General features: G+C 33.8%; 1 protein-coding gene across 12 annotated transcripts in view; it reads left to right on the top strand.

Annotated features, from left to right (window-relative positions):
* Mef2c (myocyte enhancer factor 2C) overlaps positions 1–27,329 on the top strand; it is a 164,497-nt gene that overhangs the window by 47,747 nt on the left and 89,421 nt on the right. For 9 of the 12 annotated variants that reach the window (XM_026408761.2, XM_026408766.2, XM_026408756.2 and 6 more), the window contains one exon: positions 25,660–25,855. In XM_026408761.2, coding sequence (XP_026264546.1) covers positions 25,802–25,855 — 54 coding nt within the window. In that variant the 5' untranslated portion in view covers positions 25,660–25,801. Of the gene's footprint in view, positions 1–22,435; positions 22,517–25,659; positions 25,856–27,329 lie in introns of those variants that run through there. The other 3 variants (XM_026408757.2, XM_026408759.2, XM_026408760.2) reach the window with 2 other exon arrangements.

Raw genomic sequence — 27,329 nt, 5'->3', positions numbered from 1 at the left:
AGAATGTTAGCATGTAGTCATAGCATTATTCTAATAGTGAAACAGAATGATAAGGTTTTCTCACTAAAGAACTATGTAGAGGGCTGGGGTTGTGGCTCAGTGGCAGAGCGCTTGCCTAGCACGTGCGAGGCCCTGGGTTCGATCCTCAGCACCACATAAAAATAAATAAATAAAATAAAGGTATCGTGTCCAACTACAACTAAAAAATAAATATTAAAAAGAACTATGTAGAAATTCTTGATTTTAAAAAGCATATGTGAGAGAGAGAGAGAGAGTGTGTGTGTGTGTGTGTGTGTGTGTGTGTAATATGTGTATATAATGGAGATCATGGAAGTCCTGGTATGTACGTAAGTCCTGAGATTTCCCTGGCTGCTGCATGTTGAAGTGAAGGTCATTTTAGATGTTATAGTAGCTATGAAGAACAGTCCTCCAAAGGTTGCCTCCAATTCTGAATTCTTCCATAGGCTCATTCACTTTTGCAAGAATCACTCAATTGTATTAATAAAGAATCAAAATAACCATCTTTTTCATTAAGATGTTGGATTCTTTTTAGCATGATGATAAAAATGCAAATACTAGAGTCAGATGCTTAGCCTCCAACCCTAGATTCATCATTTATGATGGGCAGGAAAAGTCTTCCATGCCTCAGTTTTCCCATCTGTAAAAAGAAGTTAACCATATACAAAATGTGGTTAGGATTAAATTAATTAGTTTATGTAAAGTAAATAGAACAGTGCATGCATGCTACAAAACAAGGATTAACAAACACTATTTTGTAACTTTTAATAATCAAAAAATCTTTGCTTTGAAGGATTTTTGGTTTTGCCTCTTTTATAGAAGTTCTCAGAAATAGATTTTATAATTTCCTATCAAATTTGACATTACCTTACAAATTCTTGTCATTAACACAACTTTGCTATTTTTTATTGTACGTTTCCAAAGTTTAAAAAGTTCTTGTAGTGGAATTGTAATGGTTTCAATTCAGATTATTAAATTAAAAATTCAAATAAGAATTGAAATGCATTTCCCTGTCACATATAAATTTAAAAAATTAATTAAAAAATTCAACTAAGGAATGCTAAATAGACTAATGTTTAGAATTTTCTGAGTTTTGAAATGTTGATTAAGACTAGACAGTGCATTGAAGAAACTTGGAGATTCATCTCCCTGAAAAAAAGAGAGAAAACAGAACTTTAATAGGGGTCAATCACTAATACAACCAATATAAAGTTAAATATTTAGACAACACTAAATAGGATGAATGTGTTGAACTGTTATTGCAGTTTTTAAATTAACCTTAGAAAAAATTTTGAATTGGCCAAATATTATAGTCATTTTCAGTATATTTATCATGAACACATGACCATATTATTGATTTATTTGTAACCAGTAGGTCTCACCATCCCTATAGGGTTCACTAGAGATATTTCCCACAGAATTCAGCAAAGTGACCCAAATCATGTGTGTTGGCTCTTGACATGTCAATTCTAAGATTTATGCAGTTAGAACATGTGGATAAAGCTTTTATTTTCAATTTAAGTGGTTTAGAAACAAGCAGATTAAAAATATATTAAAGTGTTCAGTACCGTTGTATTTTTTTAAAAAAGTATTTTTCTGCATTGAATAAGTTTTGTACCAGTGAAGAAAGTGTAATACTCCCCCATGGCCCACCTAAAATTTTAAATAACCAGTTCATTGATATAGAGAATCTTTTAACTAAATCTTTCAGAAAAAAAGACATTTTTATCCCTAGCAAAGTCAATTTTTTATTAAAATCTAAACTTTGTTTTCATCAGTGTGCCCCATTCATTAGCGTACATAGGATGAATTCATAACTTAAAAAAAAAAAGTTCCTTACCTTAGTTTGGAGTAAGTAGTTACATTACAGTTTTCAAACTGTGTCTCAGTTTATCTACCTTATTTGACTAAAATAGTCATGAGAATTAAATAGCATTTGTAAAATACTTAGCATATTTCCAATCATTACTATGTAGGGAAATGAAAATGTGTGGAAATGTAAATTTTTACATTAGGATATGGTTTTAATTCACATAAGATCACAAAGCAAGAAATTTTAAATAACTAGAAAGTTGTACCCATTCAACCAAACTTCTGGAACTAGCTTTGTCTTTAAAATTGTTTTGGCTACCAGGCATGATGGTGAAGACTATGATCCCAGTGACTCAAGAGGCTGAGGTAGGAAGATCGCAAGTTCAAGGCTAGCCTCCACAATTTAGGGAAGCTCTAAGAAATTAATAATAATAAAATAAATTAAATTAAAAGGGCTAAGGGATGTGTCTCAGTGGTGAAGCACACCTGGGTTTAGTCCCTGATACCAGAAAAGAAAAAAAAAATAGTTTTGACTACCAGAGCTTTGAATTTTCAAATATAGATCACTATTAACTTTTTGAATTATGTATATCTCTCTACACCCTAATTTTGCTAAGAATTTTTATTAATGCTAAATTATACTACAGGACCTTTGTAAAAATGTTGATAATAAAAAAGATATAAATCTTAGCTAAAACATTCGATATGAAATTTATCCACATGTTCCCATTACTAGTTGTAAGTTGGCAAATAGAGTTTATTTGTATTCTGTGTATTGACAATTTTTACTTACATGCTTTATAAATAAAATTTCTTTGAATCTAATTGTAATTCAGATAGAATTTGTTTGTATTCAAACACAAATTTGAGGAACTTCTTTGTAATGCATTTGTGATTCCACTCATCACGAAAATTGTGTAAATATAAATGAGTAAGCAAAATAGAAATAGTGATCTTATGTGAAAGCGATAGATTGGTATTCAATCTTAGTCTAATTATGTAACTGGCCAGCCTGTTGAAACTCTGTCTAAAGGTCTTGGGATTATTCTCTTTTTTAAGCAATGTTGTTTTAGATGAGTTACAAAACAAAACAAAACAAAACAAAAGGCAAAAAAGAAAGAAAAGTGGTAATAGAGGAAGTTGGCATGGAGAATTGTTGCTGTACTCAGCTCTTTTGATCTTTTTTCTAAATATAGTTTTAAAATATTGTCCTGGTCAGCTGATGCAAGTAGGGAAGTGCTTCTTCTTGTCTTCTTTGTTTCCTAATCATTTCAATAATGTTTTGTTGAATTAAAGGTACAATTGAAACAAATCAGTGCTGAGCTCCAGTATCAGATTGAGAATTGAAATTACAAATTCTTCAGATTTTTAATATGTTGCTAATCTCAAAACCAGCCTAAATTGGTATTCCATGGCTAAGGTAGAAAATTTTTAATAGAGATGTCTCTTACAAACAAGTCTTATTATAACATTCTGGAATACCATTTATTCTTTGAGGGTGTGATTTATACTATTTAAATAGAAGCCCTGTAAAGGATATGTGTTCATCTATTTTTACTCTAAGTACATAAATATGTCTGCTACACTCTAGTCAGTAGATGTATTCAGAAGCCAATATGCCTACACTCTCACATTTCTTCTGTAAATGATGAATAATATTGATAAATGAAAATTACAAATCTGCAATAGAGCTTAACTATTGAATACTAAATCATTCTGTTACTAACTCTGTTCCAATGACATTTTCTTGATAAAAAAAAAGTCATTCCTACATTTAAAAAATATTGTGTGCTTTTGCAGCAATGTAAGCAAATGTTCATTTGAAAGAAAATTCACAATGCAGCCACAAATAATTCCCTTTAATATTCAAAGTGCCATTTTCAAAAAATGGTTCAATTTTCAAAATAGGATATTTAAAACCTCCTTCCTGCCAGACTATGTACATTCCACGTGTTTGTTACAATTAAAATAGAAGAGTGATGGGAAGAAATTCTTCCATCTATATTTTGGAAAAACACACTTACTCACCTCAATTTGTCAGTGTACATTAAGAGGCTGGTCATTATGCAGTAGAAAAAGAAGAAGAAGGCAGCTCTAACTCATGTGACTGACATATACTGAACATGGCCATTAATACAAGTTGGCAGTGACCTTGGAGGCATTACAGGTAATCTCCTTGCAGGGATAAACTGTATTTGAATGATATTTCTACCATGTTGAGCACAAAGAGAACTCTCCTTGGAACTTTACTGTTTAATTTTCTTTTATTCTAACAAAATAATACTTTAAAAGTGATCCCTATAATGATTTTCTTTTCCCCTTTGCTCCTGCAGATGAGAGTTTACTCCAGTGCATTGTTGCTCTCATCTTTCTGTCATGATGGGGTACTGCCATATATTTGGGAGCACTTTCAGAAAGAATTGAAGTCAATTTTATTTTTATTGTAGTTATAAATCTGCAATCAAATTTTATTGTACCAGTCACAACCAAAGTCTTAAAAGCAGAAAGTACATGTAGAGAAGATGTAGTTTCAAAACCTGATATTGAAGAAAATTCTTTATAAAGAATATATTTTATTTTACAATGATCTCAGCATCATAGGTTATTACTAGTTAGAATTTGTTTAGAATTGAGATGAAATGTGTATTTGTACCACAACTTCTGAGATGTTTGCAATAATAGATTCAAATGCATCATTGCTTATTTCTTGCTTCTGATGGGTTTATCACATAGGTAGAGAACTTTAGTTCATAAAAGATTTAGGTAAATGAATGGAAAAGATTGTGACAAACAGTAGAGATTACAAAATGTAAAGATATAATCTTATTAAAGTATTTTGCTGTTGAAATAGAAGATTGAATAATATGTCTGTACTCAAATGTCTACAACATAGAAATGTTGCATAGTGGAAGTTGGTTTTAATAAAAAGTCCCTAAGCAGGTCATAATTTCTTACTTACAGTTGCTTCTATGTCGTATTTCAATACAGGAAATGAACAGTGACTATAAAGGAAGAGTATTTTTTTCCCTAATGTGGATTCATTTAAAAACTATTCCTTCCTGAATTGTTTCTGGGGTCTTTTGGCAATTTGAACCAGCTGTTGACAAGAGCATTTATAGGCGCCATTGATACAGGAGAGTATGACAATTTCAGTTCAGTATTCATACTGTTTGTAGTGTGGATTCTAAACTTTTGCACACAATTCAAATTAATTAATGCATGGAATTAAATCAAGTTTTGTGGTCATTGCCATAGTATTCCCTGTATTAGAAAGTTGCTTACAATCAAACAGGCATTTCAGGTGCACAAGGTGAATTATTTTCATATACAGAACCCTGAAGAATCATTGAATAAGGAGGACATAGAAATTTATTAGGTATGGCATGTTCAGTTAATCATTGCACACTGCATTTCTCATCAATCCCCCTATAGATTTAACCTTTAGGGGCACCTGTTTCCAATTCATTGTCAGGTTGATCTGTATAGTCAGAGTTCCTAATGATGTTTACAGTACTAAGGCATACCAAATGGAAAATTAGAAGTATCTTATTCCTGGCTATAAATTTGAAGTAAATGATTGCCAGAAGCTATAGCACTATTTAAAATCTTAACCACAGGGAAAAGAGTTATCCTTAAGTATAGTGGTGCATGCCTGTAATCCTTGCTACTCAGGAGGTTAAAGCTGGAGGATCCTAAATTCAAGACCAGCCTCAGCAACCTTGTGAGACATTGTTTAAAACGAGAGAGAGAAATATTTGTCTTTGAATAGGCTATAAATATTATATTAAGTAATACAATTTGAATCAGAGAAAAAGTTAAATTTACTTAGTATTTTTGTTGTGTTGTATTTAAACTACAAATAGCAATATACTTTAATCTACTTTCCAACGTATGATACAGAAAAGCCAATCAGAAACAAAAAGACTGTAGTGAGAATCAAACTTTGAGAGATTTATTTTTAGACTAAAAACTCAGATCATGAATTTATTTGAATTTGATATCTGTCCCTTTCTGCTGATTTAGGACTTTGACAAATAAATTTTAAAACAAAATGAGGAAAATATTTCCTTGGGATTTTGTAGATCTTCCTATCACATGCAGCAGTACAACAGAAACGATAAAAACTTGGTATATAGAGTCAGCCTTCCTAATCTCTAAACCCAGTTCTGCTCCTCACTTTCAGTATAGAGTTGGACAAGTTATGTCAATATGATATAAAGTATGATTATTGTAGTATGGATTCAGTCAACCATAATATTCAATTGAAATAATAGAAATAACATGCCTGGGACATGTTCATTCAGTGTTACTACAATCACAAGAGGTTAAAAATGTGTTAACCACTGGTTAACCAGTTGTTAACCAACAATGGTTAAAAATTATTTCAAAAGAATAAACTATCAAGGCAAATTTGTCACCAAATTTGTAGATTTTATTCTTCGGTTTTTCTCCCCTCCCCTTTCTGTGTTTTCAGTCCAAAATAGATTTTCCTAACATAATTATCTGGATAGTCATGGATATTGGCTCAAAAGATTATAAATCATGAAATCTTTACTGAAAGATAAAAGAAAAATATATATAATCTAGGTAATATCTCTTGATTTTTTAGTGGATAAATTGAGTCTTAGAAACAAAATATAAAAATTGAGTGTTAGTATTATGAAAATTTCAGTTTAAATGTATAGTATGCATTGTCTGCCTAATTATTGATCTGTCTCACCTTTTGCACAGAATTCCAGTGATAGACTTGGATTTTTTTTTAACCTTAAAAAAATGGGTTTTAAGTAATATATTTGTTTACCGTTGAGGGTTTTAAAAATATTTTTGATGAATTTATTTTATTTATATTTCTAAAATTGTTTGTAAAAGAATTTAAATGATACGTGTACACATACTTTGTGGTGAAATATATTTATGTCTGGGTGTATAAGCACAGCAAGAAGACAGATAAGGTTTTAGGGAAAGGCAAGTGGCTAATGGAACAAGAGACCCAAGTAGGAGTGCATGTTGTGAATTTAAAACAAAACAAAAGCAAAGAAAAAAGAGGTTTTATAAAGTCCTTCATCCAAGAAAATAATAAATAAGTGAATCAGATAAGAAGCACATTGAGATAGACACAGAATCACCATCTCTTAGATTGGGATCTAATGAGATAAATTTTTTGTGTCTCCCAGCCAGTTGATTGATGCTGTCTGTATCCATCATACCCTTCTCCTTCTAAGGCAGGAGTGAGGAGAGGCAGTAAGTTTCTCCAGATGTGTGGTGAGAATCATCCTGTGCCCTTTCCAGTTTAGACATTTCACTGCCATGATATTGTCTATCCATAGCTTCAGGACTTTTGGAAGAGGAAAATTTGTTTTTTGTAAGAAATTGTTGAGATCCTAACCTAGAATATCACCTTTAAAAATGATTATTATTATTTTGATTTTCATAAACACATGAAAAATTACCCAGGAAGCTGACATCCTGGCAAACACCTCTCTACATTTGAGATGTGTTTTCTGCTGTATCTTACTATTTTTTCTTCCTGAGAATTCTCCCAACATATTTAATGAAAACTAAAGTTATGACAAAAAATCATCACAGCATTTCCCACTTCATTATTTACTGTAATTTCACAACTGATTCTGTATTCATAAATGCTCAGGAAAGGATATTTGTCACTGTGTAATTTTTTTACTTTAGTTTTTGCATATGATTGATGTCTGTAATTGCACTCCATTTCTAATCTACTGTCTTTTATTATGTAATAGTAATTGGTCACTTGCTCTAATCCTAATATTTCTAAATATTGCAGTCATGGATTACCCAGATATATAATATCAGCAAGCGTGGAAGTGAATTGCCTTTCTTGATTTATTAGCATTTTTCTCTTTCAATAAGGTTAAGAAAATATTATTTATTAATTAGTTTAGTGATATAGGCAGGAATTGAAGGTCTGAAAAAATTAAACAATAAAAAAGATTAATATTAATGTAGCAGGTTCAGAGACCTGGATATATCACAAAGACTCCTTAGAAAGTTTAGTATATAAGGTAGAAGATTACACAAGTGGACAAAGAATATTTCATCTTGGATTACAAACATTCAAAAGGTGGGGAGAATTGTTGGGTTGACTAAAGAAGGACCTGCATAAGAAATGGAAATAAAAGAACTGAGAGAAAAGGGGAAAAAATGAAAGTAACATGAAAATCGAAGTTCTAAGAAATAGTGAAGACTTGAACTGGGATAAAGAGAATCGAAATTGAGGTAATCTTTATACATGTATTTAGTTAAACCAAAAATACCACCAGCAGAGAATAAATATGGCCTTTTTTTAATGGGGAAGGGTAAGTAAATATAGTTAATACCAGGAATGTGTATGTACCAGGAGGGCATGTTTTTGTCTGTTCATCTCTAATATATCTCACCTGAATTAGTCCCTGGAACATAGTATTCCAACACTTTTTTGTTGAATTAAGAAATGATTGAAATATTTCTTTGCTTTATTTTCTACCTTTATTAAGCAGAGAAATGAACACATGCTTGTGGCTGCATACATGAAATGTAGCATACCTATGTAAACTGTGGAGTTGAGTGATACTAAGAAACAGACTTCATGGAACTCCTAGGCAGGATTGATTCAAGCCCAAGGTCATTTAATAGTAGGAACTATTGTAACAATGCTATTACATATCCACAAGCTACTATCAAGAATTTTTGAGTAAAGACTAGGTTATCATAGTGAGAACCTCTTTTAAAGGAAACGAGGAGTGATTCTAGGAACCATAGGCAGTAGCTTTCTTGTTTGCAGACTTACAAATAAATAAATAGGTGTGTGTGTACACATTTTTATATATGGAGAAGTCACAATGAAATCTATATGTTGTCCATCCTATAAAACTCAAGGTGTGAGTATGAACCAGCATCCTGTAAGAACTGGTCTCATGAGGGTATTTTCGTCTTCAGTGATAAAGTGTGCAGGAGGAGGAGGTGGAAGAGGGGTAGATATAATCTCAATTTCTGAAGGTTCATGATTGCATTCAGTATGACATCCTCATCCATAAATTGGGGAAAAAAATGTCCTCTAAACTGTACAGATTTTAGTGGTAGCTAAAGGAATAGTGATATAAATAATTTAGTCATTAAGTTTTAAAATGCCAATAAGTCCTGCATAAAGAAAATATTTGAGGTTTGGCCCTTGAAAGATAGGACTGGAACTCAGCATGACCTTGGTAAACTGGAGAAGTAGTCAGAAATCATGAGGAAAAAAAAACAAACTCAAATACAAAACGTGAAAAAGTTGGCTAGAAACAAGTCTGGCAAGGAAAAAGAGGCAAAATTAAAATGAAATAAAAAGGTAAATATTCAAGTTAATGTAGTGTGTATAATTACAAATATGTTTGATAAAGATACAAAAAGTCTTTTTTTATGATTATTTTTAGACTACAGAGCTAAGATAAACACATGATTTGAAACGAAGAGCTGCAAAGATAGAGGAAAGAAATGTAGAAACTCCAGTAAGAAAAGAAGTAAAAAAGTAGGTATGATTTAGTACAGTCTTCAAGTATATGAAATGAGGACATGTTCACCAAATGTCACTGTACAGAGGACAGAGCAAGAGGAGTGAACGTAAAGTATTCTGTGAGGGATTAGCTATAAGTAAGAATTTCCTGAGTGAGAGTTGTGAAATATCAAAATAGGTTACTGAGGAAGGTTATGTTGCTCCTTTTCCGGAAGGCCTTAAAAATAGGAGAGGTGGAATCTTTGTGAAATAATTTGGGTATGGTATTATCTGAAGGAGGGGAAAATGATATGACCTTGCGTAGCTGTGCCAATGTTAATATCCAGCATTTCTACTCTTACCTTGACTGAATAGGAATACAGATACACATTTCTATCCAAAAGAAACAATTTTTTTCTCTTTTCTGACATGGCAAAATTTGTCTTTCTCATAAAGATCCATTGTAAGAAAGGTGAAATGTCCAAGCCTATCCTGAAATTCACCATAGCAAATTTTGGAAAACATATACACACATACATATATAAAATAACAAAAATTATTTTGAAAAAGATAGTTAATATGAAAATTAAAGATAAATTAAGATAGTTAATTTTCATATTAACTATCTTTTTCAAAATAATTTTTGTTATTATATATATGTATGTGTGTATATGTGTATACACACACACACATATATATATGTATATATATATATATATATATATATATATTTAGAATCCTCATGGATATGCAAATCATTATCTGCTGTGTCAAATAGTTATTTGATGTAAACGTTCACTTTTCTGGCATCTGAGAGTAATCACTATACACTCCTTCCCTCTTCAGAACACTAGATATCTGAACCCACCAATGGTTGTGAGTGACACTGGTGTAGAAATTATTAGAGAGGTTCCTTCCCTTTGGAAGGCAGTATTTGCTAACCAGTCCTTTCTTGCTGAATTAGATATCTAAGCGATTTCCTGTTTGCTGAAAGCCCAGTGAGGGTGCATGGGGCAGAGAAGCAGCCATGTTGAGCGTTCCCTTCAGTCACATGCCCAGTGTCTCACATTGAATTCAGTCTTGTCTCTAACATGCCATTGTCACATTGTTTTTGAATGGTCCTAACCCACTGTTCTCATTGATTAGTGCAATAACATATGTAAATACATAAATGAATATGTATGTTCTTATTTGTCTAGCATAGTGTGGTATTCTGCCAATGGAAGTATGAAAAAAGTCTGACACATGCAAACATGTAGAAATAATTATTTCCTCACTCTTTGTGGGCTTTGATAAAGGAATTCTACACCATGTACTGTGAAAAAAAATTAAAAACAAAAAAAACATCGACACAAACTGGTATAAGGCACCAGGGTGTAGTTTTTCAACAACTGTAAATATATTGCTAATTGTGTTGACTGTTTTTTAAACAATTAATTAGTATATTTTATTTATGTAACATATACAGCTGATAGCCATAAAATTACTTCTAAAATAATATATTTACAAAGAGTTTGAGTTGTAGCTCTTCAGAGCTCTCAAATACAAAGAATTCTGAAAAGGTAGGTAAATGCAAGAAGTTCCCCACTGCATGCAAATAGAAGATCATTAAAGTAGCCCATAATTTGAGAAGGAATAGAAATGTATAAAGAGAGGGGAGAACAGAGGAGGAGCAGCAAGGCTAACAGAAGCAGACCAGGGTGATGGGAATGTTGATGAGGTCTGGTTTAGAAACCCACTCAGGGTCCTTTGAAGGAAGACAAGATGACTGCTTCAGGCCTTGGAGAATGAGAAATTTGTAATAGTCTATGGAATCTCATCTTCATAATAAACAAAATTGCCCCAATTATCAGGAGGACATCTACTTTGAGGATTTTTTTTTTCAAAAAATGATGCATTCTTTCTGATTTATGTACCTTTACCTGGTTGTCCTTATGTGCAGCCACATCAATTTGTACAAACTGGAAACAAAGCTTCTGATGATCAGCCAGTAGATTTTAACTTAAAGACAAATATCTAACTCCAGTTTGGTTCTTCACCCCTGCAAGCACAGTGAAGTAAATTCATCTTTGTGGAAACAATAAGAGAATGTTAGATGAGTCTTAAGAACACTGATTTGATCTCGGAACATGTTTTTGGAATAGATATTTAATTTTTATGCACCTTTTGAATATTAACCTTGCACCATGGAAAAGTATCCAGGTACGTAGCTTTAAGTACTGAATCTGGGACTAGATTTATACAAGTTGAAAATTTAGCCTTAACACTCACTGTGTGGCTTTGTGCAAGTTACTTAACCTCTTTGTGCTCCAGTTTTCTTTTCTCTTTTTCTTTTTTTCCCCAGGGGAGGGAAGCAGTACTGGGGATTGATCCCAGGGACACTTGACCACTGAGCCACATCCCAAACCCTATTTTGTTTTGGGGGTTTTTTTAGAGACAGGGTCTCACTGAGTTGCTTAATACCTCGCTTTTGCTGAGGCTGGCTTTGAATCCCCAATCCTCCTGTCTCAGCCTCCGGAGCCACTGGGATCACAGGCATGCGCCACCTTGCTGGCCCAGTTTTCTTTTTTGTAAAATGAAAATTACAATAGCACCTTCCTCATTGACTGTTGTGAGGATTTAAATATATTTAAAACATTAGTATCTTATTAAGTATTTTATAATTCCAGGCTTCTATGGGTTTATCCAACTTCTAAACATGATCAGGAGTCCCAAGTACATAATGTAACCTTGGTCTTACCTGCTTGTATTGCTTGAGGCTGAAGTGAATGAACCTTTTAATGAAAAAAAAAAGTGCAAAAATTATGTTAATACGGACATTAAACATCACCGTGAGCTTACTGTTTTTCATGATGTCACCCTTTTGGGAAACATTCTGACCCACTTTTTTCGACCTTTCTTGAATTGATAGCATTTAGGTATTTGAAAGGGGTCTTATAATTTGAACCCAGCTCCCCTTATATGTCTGTAGAAAATGAGACCCACAGGCTTTGACTGGCCAAAAGGCATACAGTCAGTGGGTAGCAGAACCCAACCAAGGATCTGATTCCAAATAGGACTTTCTTTCTACTGTGCTCTGGGCTTTGTGCTTAGTGTTTAGGCTTTGGGAACAAACTGTACTCATTAATTGGTAAATATTTTAAGATATACTTTGAAATAGATTTTGTCTGTATTTTTATTTTAAATGAAATGTTCTCTGCGCCTGATCTCACAGATGTGCTTCTTTGTAAAAGTGAAAGAATGATTTCCTCATTTCTTCTATATGATACATAGTATTCTGTTGTCCTTGTTCAGGGTACGAAGCTTGGGGCATTCCGCAGTGTGAAGTATTCTGTCAGCGGAGGGAAGCAAGCACTTTACTTCTTTAGATCTAACCTTACCCAAAAGATAGTCCAGGTAAACTGGGAAGTACTCCAGGTTCTAGCATTCAGCATACAGAAGAATGTGACAAACCCTGAAGCAACAAAACCAGTCTTCCAAATACATGTGATTTTTCTGGCTTCTCCCTTCCCCTTAAAGGAACAGTTCTTTTAGGATTCTTAGTATCCAGAATCTTTGAAATCTACTTTGGAGCATGCTAACTCAGGTGCTTTAGGATCTTTAAACAGAGTCATGAGGTAGTCTATACCTATGGGTGCTTTTCTTTTAGATTCCAGATTGGAGAGAATCAGGCTCAAATAGAGTCCATTTTAGTAACTTCTGATGGTAGCATGGTGTTTTTCACAGGGGAAGCACTGTAATTCTTTCCAGTTAGTATTATCTGCCAAGGATGACTTGGGCTATCCTTGAAAACAGCCTGGGACACAATGTGTAGACATGCAGAGATAAGGAGCCTCCTGCCAGGCCTTCAGCCTCCAAACGTCTCAGCTCAGCTGTGGCCCAGGCGCCGTCTCTCATAGCACGCTTGCCCTGGCCCTGCCTGCATCGAATGGAGGAAACATTTTGCTTGTCTGAGAACACCTCTATTCCTAGCTCTTTGACAGTTTCACTTGCCATATCCCCTCAGTTCTAAACACGTGGAAAAGGAGATAAAGAAAGGTGATGAAATTAAAAAATGGAGTAGGGAATGCTACAAGTAAAAGGAAGAAACTCATTTTTACATGCCTGGTTTGTGTGCAGTCATGACTAGATTTGGAGGTAAAGTACATGTACCCCGAAGGTCATCGTAATACTAGGTAGGGGACCAGGGAGATGGGAATGCCATGTTAAATACCAGTTAGCTTTGAGAATAAAGTCAAACATTCTACGATTTTTTACTATAAATATATATTTAGTAGTTCATTTTGGAAAGGAAAAAAATACCATTTAATTTTTAAAGCTTTTCAAATTTATGATTCTTTTTCAAGTCATTAGATCACTTAAAAATAAAAAATAGATTAATGTTAATTTAGGCTTCATAGAAAATTGTTTAATTTACCTTATTTACAACTGATAAATTAATTTCATAAATAGAAAAAAACATGGCCAAGGATAAAGGATCAAATTTATACTATCCCTTCCAAAAAACGGCAGATGAAAGATGTTATAAATGTATACTTCTTAATCCTTAAGTAAGGTTTCATTGTAAAGGAAATTTTGACCTCCCCTCCTCCTCAAGTTGCTGTAGTTCTTCATTGGACATTTCTATTTCACAATTTTTTAAAATTAAAGTGTGAGTAATTGTCCTTCATTCTAACTTCTTACTTATTAAAATTCATAATCCTTAAATTTGTACTTTTTCCTCTTAAAAATGCTTTGATTTAAAAAATACTAGATAATTCAATTTGTCTATTCATTTCAAGTTGGAAATTAATGTATTTGGCTTGAGGCTACGTAGCTTTCTCTCATTAGTTGGGGTTGTCCAAAGATATGTGAATATTTCTGATACAGTGAGACAATGGGATTTTCAAATATTGCTGAGATCTTAATCAAAACTCTGCTGATTGCTTGGGAGTTGGGTCCTTTGAGAGAGAAAACAAATCAAGCTGCCCTATGACTAAGTTATATTCCTAATGTTGTAAGATCACTTATTTCTAAAAGTTAAAAGTGTTTTTTTTATAATTCCATATTTTATATTTGCAGAAATCTTGCATTATACTTGGCAGATTGTCCAAAGTGCTACACATATTTAGCACTGGATTTATGTGCCCAAGAACTATTTTAACCAGTGGGCATTAATTCCATGAAATACCCAATTTCAAGGGAAGACACGTCTTTGGATTCAGTTGGTGTCAGCTTAGAAATCTTTTGCATTATACTGCCTTCACAGTGCTTCAAAGTATTCATAATCTTTAATACTGTCTTATTTTTAAGATACATATCTCACTGAGATAGTGTTATCTCAGTGAAGCAAACAAGTTTAAAACAGTGAATTTATGAAATGAATTTCATTCAGTGAACTTTTACAGACGAGTATGATGCTGCTTTTTAGTCTCAAAACCTCATAACAGAATGTACATGTTATTATTCCCATTCTATAGGTGAGGAAATTGAGGATTAGGAAATTATGACTTGGCCAAATTCATACCACCAGTGACCAGCAGAGTCCTAGAGTACTTATCCTCAAACAGTGCCTCGGTCCATCACGGTTTAAGTCTTCTCTTAGATATCATCTTCTTAAACAACCCTGAAGGCTATCCAGTAAATGCCATCTCTACCCTTCCCTGCTGAGTCACTTTAATTTTAATTTTATTTAATTTTAATTTTCTCTAAATCACTTCTTTACCTAAAGTCATCAAATTGGTGGGATCATATGTTGGCAGCCGGTTCACACGTCTAAGCCGGAATCTACACTGCCAGAGTGCTGATAATCCCCACAATCATATATTGCCCCTTTCTCCCTTTAGAATATAGACCTCGTGGCGTTTTCTTTTTGTTCACAGTGGTGTCCCTGGCACCACACATCATGCTTTGACACTTTTACATCTCTGTGACTAATGGTTGAATGTTTTCATTGACATCTGTGATTTCGGCTCCTGGTATCCTGTGGCAGCAATTAAGTCCACGATAGAGTTTAATTTAAAGTCTACAATAAGAACACACTGAATATGTTACAAAAGTCTAGCTGCCCCAAAGCTGTGGCAGATAGCTGGGACTGCCTTGTGACACAGGCTCTGTTCTGACTGCATGTACCTTAATCTCATTTCTGACATTAACTACCATCCTTCCCAACCATTACCCCCAACAAAAGTTCTAAAGTATTAAAGCTCTGTGTCATGCACAGCCCTAGCGTGTTTTACAGTGAGTGGGGCAGACATGGAGAGTCTACTTGTCCAAGAGTTTTGCACAGATAAAGGAAGGATATAGTTTTGAGAGGAATGCTATAACTACAAAGTGCATCCTGAAGGCCATTTAGCTCACAATGAAGGTCTGTGTTTTAAAATAGCACTATAACAAAGTAACTACAGAGTTTTGGCAAGGGCTTCGGCTATTTATAGAACTAAGTAAGGCATGGTAAATAGTGACACAGTACCCAGTTCTGCCTCGCCATAACCCCAAACTTATAAGAAGTACTGTAATTATATTTTTCTACTTTAAAAAAAAAATCATAGTAGCCATTATCAGTTTAACCATACGGAAGCTCGGGCTGAGATTTCTTTTTTAAATGCATAGTTTTGATTTTCAACAGCTGCACTGGGTCTTTAATCATATATTATCTTTATGAAGCCTTTTTCTAACATATGTTAATTGGCTGTTTTCTGTGACAAATTATGAGCTCTTACTTTGATGAGGTTCAATTGCAATCATGTTGGAGTCGAGTACGTAGAGTTTCCACCCCTGCTGGCTCCTCAAACCACTACAAACATCCGCACGTCACTACAGTGCTGAGTAATGGCAGGATTTGGGCTGGCTGATTTTGCTACAGATTTTTTTTTTTTCCCACAGGATATTTTCAGCTTCTTTGTACTAAATCTGTTGCAGGGTTTGCCCTTTTTAGCAGAAGCATGATCTAAAATTAACATCAAATCTTATTGGAGATTACTATAATACAGTGAGAAATATTTCATAATACCACACCCCAGCGTCTGTTTGGCTTTACTGAAATTTCAGCACATTTATTACACACTTTAAAAAAGTCAGTACGTTGGGAGTTTGATATTTTCTATATCATTAGCATTTTGTAACAAATGTTTGAATTTTCCTCTTTTGAGGGGCAAATGTATTGAGTTTCACAATCCAAGTATTATATATATATATATATATTCAGCTATCATAAAGAAATAAATACACACAGCTATTTTTCCTAGGTGTTGCCAAAGGTAACAGAATTTTTAAAATTAGATTATATATTTTCTTTTTGTCTTTTCAGTTACATCTGTTGGTTAAGTAATAAAAATAACTGCATATTCCGTTAAGGTTAATGTCTTACTAGATATACAGCGTACATTCCATTCTCTATCCTAATGTCAGCTTTTAATGTATGATTAGGATCAACTGAAATGTTCTAATCCATCTGCTCTGAAAAGTGTGACAGATAGCTTGCATCAAAAATGAACAGATGATCAGTGGTAGCTATAATTAACAGTAGATATAAATATAAAGTGCATTTGTTTATATTTGGCGGGACCTAGTCCAGGTAATTGATTAAGTCCTTAAGGACCTGCTTCAAACATCAGTCATACTGGTATTGAGTTAACTGTTTCTGCCTTGACATCTAAGGCATAGGGCCCAAGGTAAACTGCAGTTATCCAAAAGCCAAAGCTGGGGGTCACATTTCCATACAGGTATGTATTCAAGTTTAGAATAAGATGAGCCAGATGTGAATAGGCGCTATTCCTCCTCAGGAGGCTGTTTTTAATCAGTCATTTCCCTGGAGTAGCACACAATCAATGAGCTCTAAATCCTGAGGCTACCTGCACTGGTACAAAAGCCTGGGAACATCATTACAGAACTGACAACTGAGCATTTGTGAAAAAATTAGAACAGAAATTAAGGGTAGGAAAGGTTAACTTCAGAAATATTTCTGTGGTATTGCTTTTTTTAGAGGGAGGTAAAAGAGATCATTTCAGATGTTTCGAAAAAGGATTATTAAACCCAACTTCTTTACTAATTAATTATTGATTGATAATTATAATCAATAATTTACTAATTTATTATTGATTGATATTAGCCAGAATGCTTAAACATGTGTACTATTTTGAGAATGTGCATGGGGTCCCTTTCAGCATGAGGAAATTGGCATAAAGCTTCTTTGTCGTTAGGGTCAATGCAGCCAGAGAAAATGGCTTCAAGAGCCTGAGTGAAACTTCAGTGTGACTGCAAATCCATGGATGCATGATGTCTTGAACAAGTGTACACAAGGAAATTTAGTCCCATTTGATAAGACACATGCTTAATTGGCTTTAAGAAAATAAACCAAGGTAAAGAACAATGTGTAAATGAAACAGAGAACTTGACACTTGACTGTATGGGAAGCCCGTGAGCCATGTGGCTTAATTGGGGCCAGTTGGGATCATTTAATGATTGCTGTCAGAAGATCAGATTTAATTCTCCTTATAAGAGGACCACAGTGGGATAGAGTTAAACAAATTGTCATCAGAGGTTTCAGATGAACAAAACCTTAATTAGGTTGATTAGGATGCTGTAAAAGAAATGAAGAGAAATATAAAAATTGATGAACCACTGGGTTCCACACTGAGGTATGTAATAGTAATATTGTCTTATATGCCATATTATTGAGGCATTTTGAATGTTCACTTCTGTTATCCTGTAAGGTTTTCATATAAACTTTCTAAATGTCTAAAGTTTAACTGGAAAAGAAAAATACGTGGCATTCAATTTAAATAGTAAATGTTTATCAAGCAACAAAAATGCTAGCAGAAGGACAATGTTATTTCTTCCCATTTTTAAGGTTATCTTTACATATTAAATAACTAGGAAAAGTAATGATAGTGTGAATATAGAGTAAAAGACAGACTTCACTTAAAATGTCCCTTTGACCATTCATATCACAGACTGTTTAACTGGTGATCATACTCGGGTGTCTTAGAATGTATTCTTATTGTTTGTTATCCATACATTTGGAAAAACTGAACTGTGTTTTCCCATATGCTGTGCATACACTACAACATACACAAGCACAAATGTACAATCCATATAGACTTCTGAGAAGAAAATATTCATAGAACATTTCCATTTTAATTGTGAAATGTGATACAGTAAAGATTGAAAACATAATGAACATATTATTTTTCCTATCAGGATCATGAGGTGCCTGGGAATTCAGATTTTTGTCATAATAAGATGAAAATATATAATAGCAACGTGTCCCACTTCAAGCCTAGCTCGCTTGCTTCAGAGGCTGACAATTTTGTTTCGCTGCTGGTGGTGGTGTATATGCTTAACTTTCTTTGTTCAGGAACAGCAACAAAAAATCCAGCTGCATGTGCTTATTGAGAGGTTACAGCTGGGGAGCAGAACGGAATCTGTGATGCTAAATAGTAGCTCTTGCTTTGTGCTGAAGACAGTGTGGCTTTACCTTTGTGGTAAGCCTTGCCACATCACTAAGTGGCCTCTGAAAACACGGTGGCTGCACTGTTATGAAAACTTAGGAAAACAAAGACATGCTAGAACCCTAAATTAATTACTGAATCTGATGTGGAAATACTGAAAACTGTGGTGTGGTTGAAGAGCATGAGCCTTTTGACATATGTAGACCATTTGGAGTTTATTTTGGCATGAGGATTGCAGAATGCTGTTTTAGCTGCAGTGTGAAAAAAAAAAAAGAAAATGTCCGGGACAGACTATACTATGCATAACTGTGACAGGAAAGCTGTATTTCCCTCATGTTTATTAAATTGTTTATAATGCACTGCCATAGTCTAAAGGTGTGTGTCTCCTAAATTCTGGAACTGTGTAAATAAAATGATTTATGTAAGTGATAATGGCAGGTTAGGCATACTTATTAAATTAATTGCAGGGGTTTTCAAAACGAGTTCCTTTTTAGCCTTATTATATTTCTGACATACATTTCATCTCCTTTTGTCCTTGGGGAAAGATATTAAAGTAGGACTAGAAGCATTAACTTAGAGTTTCCAGCAGCCCTGGTCATTGGGAAAATTGATATATTTCCCTAGTTATTTCTACTTTTGCAGCCTGAAGCTCTTCCATGGCTGATACTTAAGAGAAACTTCTTAATTTTTATAATGTTATAAATTTTTCTTCATATAGTGATTATTGTTACAAGATAAATGAAGCATCGTCTGTTAGAAGCAGTTCCTCATTAACTTTGTAAAGTGAGGTTTTTGTGGTGTATAGTAAGGACTACACTGTTCGCTTGATGGCCTTCTTCTATGGTATAACTTTCAATTTATGCCTTAAAACTGAAGCAGTCTCTCAAGTAGTAGCCCATGCTCCCAGTCCTACTGTGTACCCAGCAATTCATGACCATCCAGCAAATGAAAAACTATTTTTCTGATTTTTGTTAGGACAAGTAACAACAAGTAACTGTTGTTCTGAGGGATTTAATCACCAGTCCCTAGTTATCCATGCTAGAATTCAAGCTCTGAGCTTACTGACTCCAGAATCTAGTCAGCTTCCCCTGCTCAGTATGAATTATTCTTATCCTACTTATGAGAGGCTATATAATTTTGATAAAAATATGTAAGTGAGTTTATCAATCTATTTCTGTATAAGCAAAAATAGGAAAATGTTCTTAGGAGTAGACATTAAAAATAGCAGCTAAGGGAAATACCTCAGCTGAGGGATACAAATTGTAATAAACTAATTCAGTTAATCAACTAGTAGCTATTTAGCTTCTACTGTATGCCTGGCTAGGGGATATAGACAGTGGGAAAACAATAGATTTATCTGGCAAACAATTTTTACTATGGTGAATACTGCAAAGGAGAGAGACTTGATCCTGTGTGACCTTGTGACAGGGTAATTTGATATGAGCAAGACATGGAGTGCTTCCTTAAGAGGGGAAACTGGAGCTGGTACAAAAGAGAGGAGACTTTAAGGAGGCACAGAAGGGAAGGAAGAACATTCCAGGCAGAAGGAATTGCATATGCAAACGCCCAGTGGTAGGAAGAAGTATGACAGAGATTGGAAAAAACTCATCAATCCTATTTGTTTTATGCATGTGAAATATCATATTACTAGAATTTAAAAATGATTCAAAATTTATCACATTGATATGAAATTGGAGTAAATTCAGAAAATAACTTGGGTGTTTGGCATGGTGTTATTTATCCAGTGGAAAAGAATGGCTGTTCTTTTGTTACCCTGAGAAGGATAAGTCTTGGCTATATGACTTTAAAATTAAGTATTGGCCTTCTTAGCTAGGATAACATGGCATATAGTAAGTTCAGAAACAGAGTGACTTTCAGGACCAATGAAACATTCTCAACTCATCACATAGTCAGGCACCAATAAGAATAATAATTTGGTTATATCATTTGACGTTTAGAATAGCTCTTTAGGGAAAGAAGGTAAAAGTTCTGCTTGTTCTTTTTAACCAAAGTATAATTGCACGCCTCATATGTCTTTCAAACAAATCATAAAGTAGAAAGTTAAGTGTATCTAAATGCAATATAATGAGCTAAGTTTTCCACCTAAAATGATAATGAATCATTTAATTGTTGAATCAGTAATACCAAGCTTACAGCAACTGGGCTTATGATCATTTTTGACCTTTAGTAGGTATCTAGCTTGTATTAATTTTACAGTGGCATTTCTTCTTGTATAATATAGTGTGCTTAATTTTCAGCCTTGAGTTTTTATGAGACATTCTGTGAGGTTGCTAATGTTAGTGAAAATGTAAGTCAATGAAAAAGTTATCTGCCAATATGAATAAAAGAAAACCAGAATGCTTTCTTTGCAAATTGACATCACATATTCTAATGTTTTATCCTTATTCATAGGCTGTTTTTATTTAAGTCACTGCATTGTACTTATTGTAGCAAAATACATGCTTTGCAAAGATAATTTTAGCAGAAGAGAATTAATTTCTTCCCACATCTTCTAATGTGGCATGGCAGTCTCACTTGAAGATCAAAACACATAACTGAAGGTTATGTTTAATTTCTAAATCAAAGTGTTGTGGGAAGATGATTGAAATCTGACGATGACTCAGATCCATTTGATATGTGGCTTTCTTCCTACAGAAACTTTATGGTAGGCTGCCATTTCCACATTAGAAAAAAAAACTACTAGTGATAAGATTAAAATAAAGTTTCACTATAAGCTGAAAGTTTATGTTGGTTACTCCATTTGTTCCTAGTATGAATTTAACAAAAAAAAAAAAAAAAAAAAAAAAACTTGGAACTCTCAGTAACATAATGATCCTTTTCTCTCCCATATATCATCATCTTTTTTTTTTTTTTATTGTGAGGATGAACAGGTAGTCAATGTATTTCACCAACAAACTTTTTTTTAGTCCAGTTTTTGTGATTCACTTTTTTTTTTTTTACAAACAATTATAATTTATATATTTTGGTTCTTTGTTTGTATAGAATTCATTTGCCTTGAGGGAAAGACTATATGGCTATATCAACTATATGGCTATATTAACTATATGGCTATATTAACTGTGTTAGATAATTTTGGTACAACACAATAGATGGTAATTGAGATATATCTGCTGCTTCATCAAAGTCACTGTGAGTTTTTCTTCTTTTTGTTTCTTGAAGTAATTATAACAGAACACAAACCTAGAGCTGAAATGGTTTTTTGTTCCTCCAGGTATTTTAAAGAAAGAAATTAAAAATCAAGTCCCAGGTCTGGATTTCCCTCAGTGTCCCTTATCTGAACCTCACCAAGGCCTATGTGTGGGGTGCTGCCCAGCACACTCAGACGGTTCTGCTCAGAGAAGGAAGTGGAGAGTTTTGGTTCCCATTTTACACTTCTGGAACAGTTTAGGGAAGGAAGCACCTTTACACCTTTTATTGTTCGTGGTTGCTGACATCACATCCTTCCCTGACCAGTCTGTGCGTGTTTCCTGCCATTCTGTCAAGATTCTTCTGTGTTACTGGGAGGGATTTGTAGGAGGGAGGGAGGGTGGAAGGAAGACAGCAAGAAAAAGTGAGGGAGGAAAGGGGGAGGGGAGGAGTGTGTCACTGGGGGGAACTTGTTTGTAAATGAGAGAGCCAGTGGGAGATGGTCTTTAGCATCTGCCCGGAAGAAATTCTTCTCTACTGGGTCCCAAACACTTTGCCTTCATCTGTCTGCTTATGCCAAATTCAAAGTGAACAGAAGCCTGCCATAATGAAGTTCCCCTTTTTAGTAAGCAGCCTGATTTTCTTTTTCTTTTACTTAGGTTGGCTGAAAGGGGTGGGGGGAGAATGCAGAAGACTATAACTCTATAGAATGTAACTATAGTAAAGTATTTTTTCCTTTCTTTTTTGGAATTACTAATTGTTGATATGTAAATTTGTCATTTCAAGAATGGTTCTTTTATGTGGAAAAAAATAGCAGTAAGACTCCTGGAATTATTTTAAGCATACGTTTGTATATAATGAAAGTTTTCAGTGTAATTTGGAATTCTACTATAGGTTGTTTAGCTCTTATATTATTTTCTTTTTTTTTTACATATGTGAAAAACAATTTAACAGATTACTAAAGTTATATTATGTCTTCCTATGCCTCTTTAGGCCTCCTAAAAATTACTACTAGAAACTGACCTTACAGTATAGTCTTCATGTAAAACTCAGTTTAGAAAAATAGTTATGGCTAAGAAAACAATGTGTGAGCTATTGTTAACCTTCCTAAATCTTTGCATCTTATTGACATCCTTGAAATATGGTGACCACAATCAAATGCTCCAAGTTACATGTTTCATTACATATTTTCCTTTATGTATCATCCCTATGAATTGCATATGAACTTTTATATCAATTTTGCGTATTATGAATGTTCAGAAAGCAACACTACAAGAAATATTTTTTCACACAGAAAACAAAAAAGTTAACTTCTGTTGAAATTTAAACTTGTGTCTCTCCATTATCTTGCATATTTCAAAAAGGAAAATATATTCAATTTCTAACAATCATTTTATATATATATGCATGCGAATGTGCACACACATACATGTACACACACACACACACATATATATATATATATATACATACATACAATACATTCACACATACATTCTTTCTGGCAAAATATTTTTCATTATGTTTTTAAAAAATTGTTTTTAAAGTCTGCTCTTTCTAAAAAGCCTCTCGTTTCAAAGTTGTGAAACACCGGTGGTGATGCGGAGCAACTCTTATGAGTTGGTTTATCAGACCCTCGCTCTGTCTTTCTGAGTAGACTTTTTTCTCCAGGATGTCTGGCTACTTGTTGGGTTATTTGTGTTTTGAAATCAGGGTCTGTAGACCTTCGAGTCTCCTCTGCCTTGTCACCACGCTCTAATCTGTTCACCCTGACCTTCCACCTTAAAGTGAATAAGCGCTTAGGCAGGCAGAGTTCTGTAAGCCGATAGTGCCACCCGCCTCAGCTAAATGAAAGGAAGGGAAATTGTCCCATGTTCATTTACCATGGATTCATGGATTGGTTTTTCTGAAATAGAGAGAGCCTCTTTGTCTCTTTGGGGTCTGGTACATGTGTGGGAAATACCATTCTAATGTGCCGCTTGCTTCTAAGGTAAGACTACAGAAAACACAGGGAAGTTGCCCAGTTGAGTGATATTTAAGACTGATTCTAAAAATAGATGGACAATGTTTGGCAACATGGACTACATGATGCAATTGTGCCGTGTGGATTTTTTTATATTTTAATGTGATTTTAATAGAAGTTATATAGCAAATATTTTCGTGTAAATTTGTCAAATGTGTGTTATTTATGGACCTTTTTAAAACTTTTGAACTCGGCCAACATTTAAAAATGCAGCTGGAATAATAGTATTTGATAAGCACCATGGTCAGGATGTAACTCAGCATGTACATTCTGAGAGGCAGAACCGACCTACAGGTTAGTAGAAAGGCATTAAGCAGAAGAGAATGGATAGTCTTAGCATTTAAGCAGTGCTTAATCCACCAGAACTAATTATATCATAATAGCTTTTGCAATTAGATAATCACTGAAACTTACATTTAAAAAAATTTATTCAAGGTGACAAAAATTTAGAAATTAAGTTTGAAAAATCAAAAGGCAGCTGATGATCAGACGGAATACCTAACAGCCTTCCTGTTCCAAGAACCTTGAACTGGAGCCAAATAATCTATTAAATAGCCAGGACATTGGCTTAGCGTTACATAATACATGTGGGAATTTATCAAGTCCGTGTCAGACATCAACTAAAATAAACAGGGAAATTCTGAACAGTGTGTAAAGTAGTTGTATTCATTGACATAAAATGAGATGAAATAATTGAAGCTGTTGCTTGCAAAGAAGAAACCATTGTGGAATGCTTTCTTGTTAACTCCCACATTTCATAGCAACTCATGCTCATTATGTTCAAATATTTTCACATATAATTTAAAATTTACTAAAAATATATTTTAGGTATTCTGTGTTCCTTGAGTTTACCTCATGTAATTGATGATCAGCACTTTGATTTTAATTCATGACCTAGAGCTCTCCAGTATATAATATCAAGCTTCTTTAATTTTGTATCTTACTCCCCAAAGAGATATGTCTTATTTAAATGTTTAAATTTAAATGGCTTGTTATAAAAATATAGTTTTAAATGGAATAATTAATTTGATTTTTTTGCACCATTACTTTTCTATCATCTTTTTTTGATTCTTGTGCTCAACATACAGTCTAAGGGCTTTCAAAAGGAGGAGCTCTCACTGCTGACAGATGCTTATAACGTAAAATGAAATATACTACATTACTTTAACAGTGTTCTCAGAGCGGGGATTTTTTAAAAATATGATTAAAGGATTTAGATTTAAATTAGTTGACATTTACATATACCAAATAGCACTTTCATAATCGTCCATCCTATTTGCATAACTAGGGACGTTATCACCTCTGCTGTCAAAACACGAGATTGTTTTCCCTTCAGAAATGAATTAGCTGCCCTACTTAGCATACACAGGTATATAAAGGTTCATTAACTCCCTGATTTAGGTAATTTTTCATAACAGGAGGGTGAAAATTGTCACCTAACTTTATTAAAAAATATTAGGAAACTCTTTACCAAAAAAATGCATTTCAAGTGTTTGGCGTTAAAGCAGTTTTCATCATTTAAATGAAATGTCTTGTTAAATTACTTATGAGGTTATCTTAATTACAAAAGCAAACAATTTCTACTTGATATGCTACTGAATATGATATACCATGTGCTTTAAATAAATATTTATTTTATTATTTTACTTCCATATAGTTTATTTCCTGGATGAAATTAGAGTATAATTGTTCTTCTGAAACAGGCTTGCTGTTAAAGTGTTATTTAATTTTTCTTTTTTGTTCAGCAGGAACGAATGCAGGAATTTGGGAACTGAGCCGTGCAAGTGCTGAAGAAGGAGATTTGTTTGAAGGAAACAGGAAAGAGAAAGAAAAGGAAGGAAAAAATACATAATTTCAGGGACGAGAGAGAGAAGAAAAACGGGGACTATGGGGAGAAAAAAGATTCAGATTACGAGGATTATGGATGAACGTAACAGACAGGTGAGTGGGGTAAAAATTTTCTTTGTATCTTTTTTTTTTTTAAGTAGGCAAAAAAAGATTTTATTCAAGGTTATTATACAATAGGGAAGGAGGCCAGAAGGAGCTGGAACTTTATTTTTATTTGCATCTGTCTTTGTATCTTTATTTCCTTAGATTATTTAGTACATTTTCCTCAGGTACGTTAAGGGTACTGAAAACATTTTGAACTGGTAAATATAAATGATAGGTTTTGGAAATTAATTGTGGCCAGTTGAAGTGCTTAAAGTCTTTTACACGTAAAAGGGAAATAAAATCACCTTAACTGTTAGAAATATCGTTTAAACATTCATGATTATTCACTTGTTACTTCAACATGAATTTTAAATGGGAGCTGTACTTGTATGACATGAATAGCTTAATAATTAGGAGTTAATAAGCATAGCATTGCTACATTGCACGCATTATCAAACAAAGATATTCTTATATTCATGGGAACTAGGCCTTTTGTGGTCATCCATTTGAAGGTTTGTAATATAGGCTAAATATCCTATCTAAAAATGAGTTTCATTCTTTTCACCATGAAAGGGCTTTGAAACGTATCCCAAACATTTTAAGATTGTACTGACAACAACAACAAAACACCCATACAAGATATTAGTTAACATACGACATATAGGCAAGAACTTTCAGTTATCATACTATTTTCTTCAAATCTTGAGTTTTATAAACATAGAGGCAGATGGTGTCATATTTCTTTCTAGAACTCCAAAGATAATGTCTGTATGAGACAATCAGTTCTGAAGACTTTACACATCCAAATGTTCTAGTTGACATTACAGACTAGAATGCCTTTGGTCTAATTCATGTGTCTTCACACTTGAGAAGAATAGATTTAGCTAGGCTGTGTAAAGGCAGCTTGGTGATTTGTACACATACTAATGTTAAATATCAAGTAATAGTCCTTGGGAGAAACTACAGTGCTGCTGGACCCCAGCTTTTGCATATGAATCATGGAACATGCAGAACAGCCATTCCTTGGCCAGGGGAGAAAAGACTGTTGTGCCTATTACCTGTTTGCCCTAATGAAAGCCAAAGATAGTATTGGGATCATCCTCCAGTGATTCCTCCCAAATAAAGATCCTTATCTCTGCTAAATGTCCCTTTTTATCTTCCTAGACTTGCAAGGGAGACTAGAATGAATTCATTTTTCAAAACTCAAGGTTGAGATATATATGTACACACACATATATAGTATGTGTGTGTGTGTGTGTGTGTGTGTATATTATAATGAATAGGAATTGTTATTTATGCCATCAAAGTTAGTAGGATATTAAAAACTCAGGAGATTTTTAGGTGTTCAAGTTTGTACCCCTTTAAATTACTATAAATTTTTAAGTTACACAGGCTAAAGGATGAATGATGCAAAGATTTAAGATGGATTCCTTCTGGGTTTTCTTACACATTCATTTACTACCATAGGTCAAGACAAACAGCA

Source organism: Urocitellus parryii, chromosome 1 (assembly GCF_045843805.1).
Source record: "Urocitellus parryii isolate mUroPar1 chromosome 1, mUroPar1.hap1, whole genome shotgun sequence".
NCBI classification, from domain to species: Eukaryota; Metazoa; Chordata; class Mammalia; order Rodentia; family Sciuridae; genus Urocitellus; species Urocitellus parryii.
The sequence above is the reverse complement of the archived record's forward strand: the minus strand, read 5'-3'. Positions and strand labels throughout refer to the sequence as shown.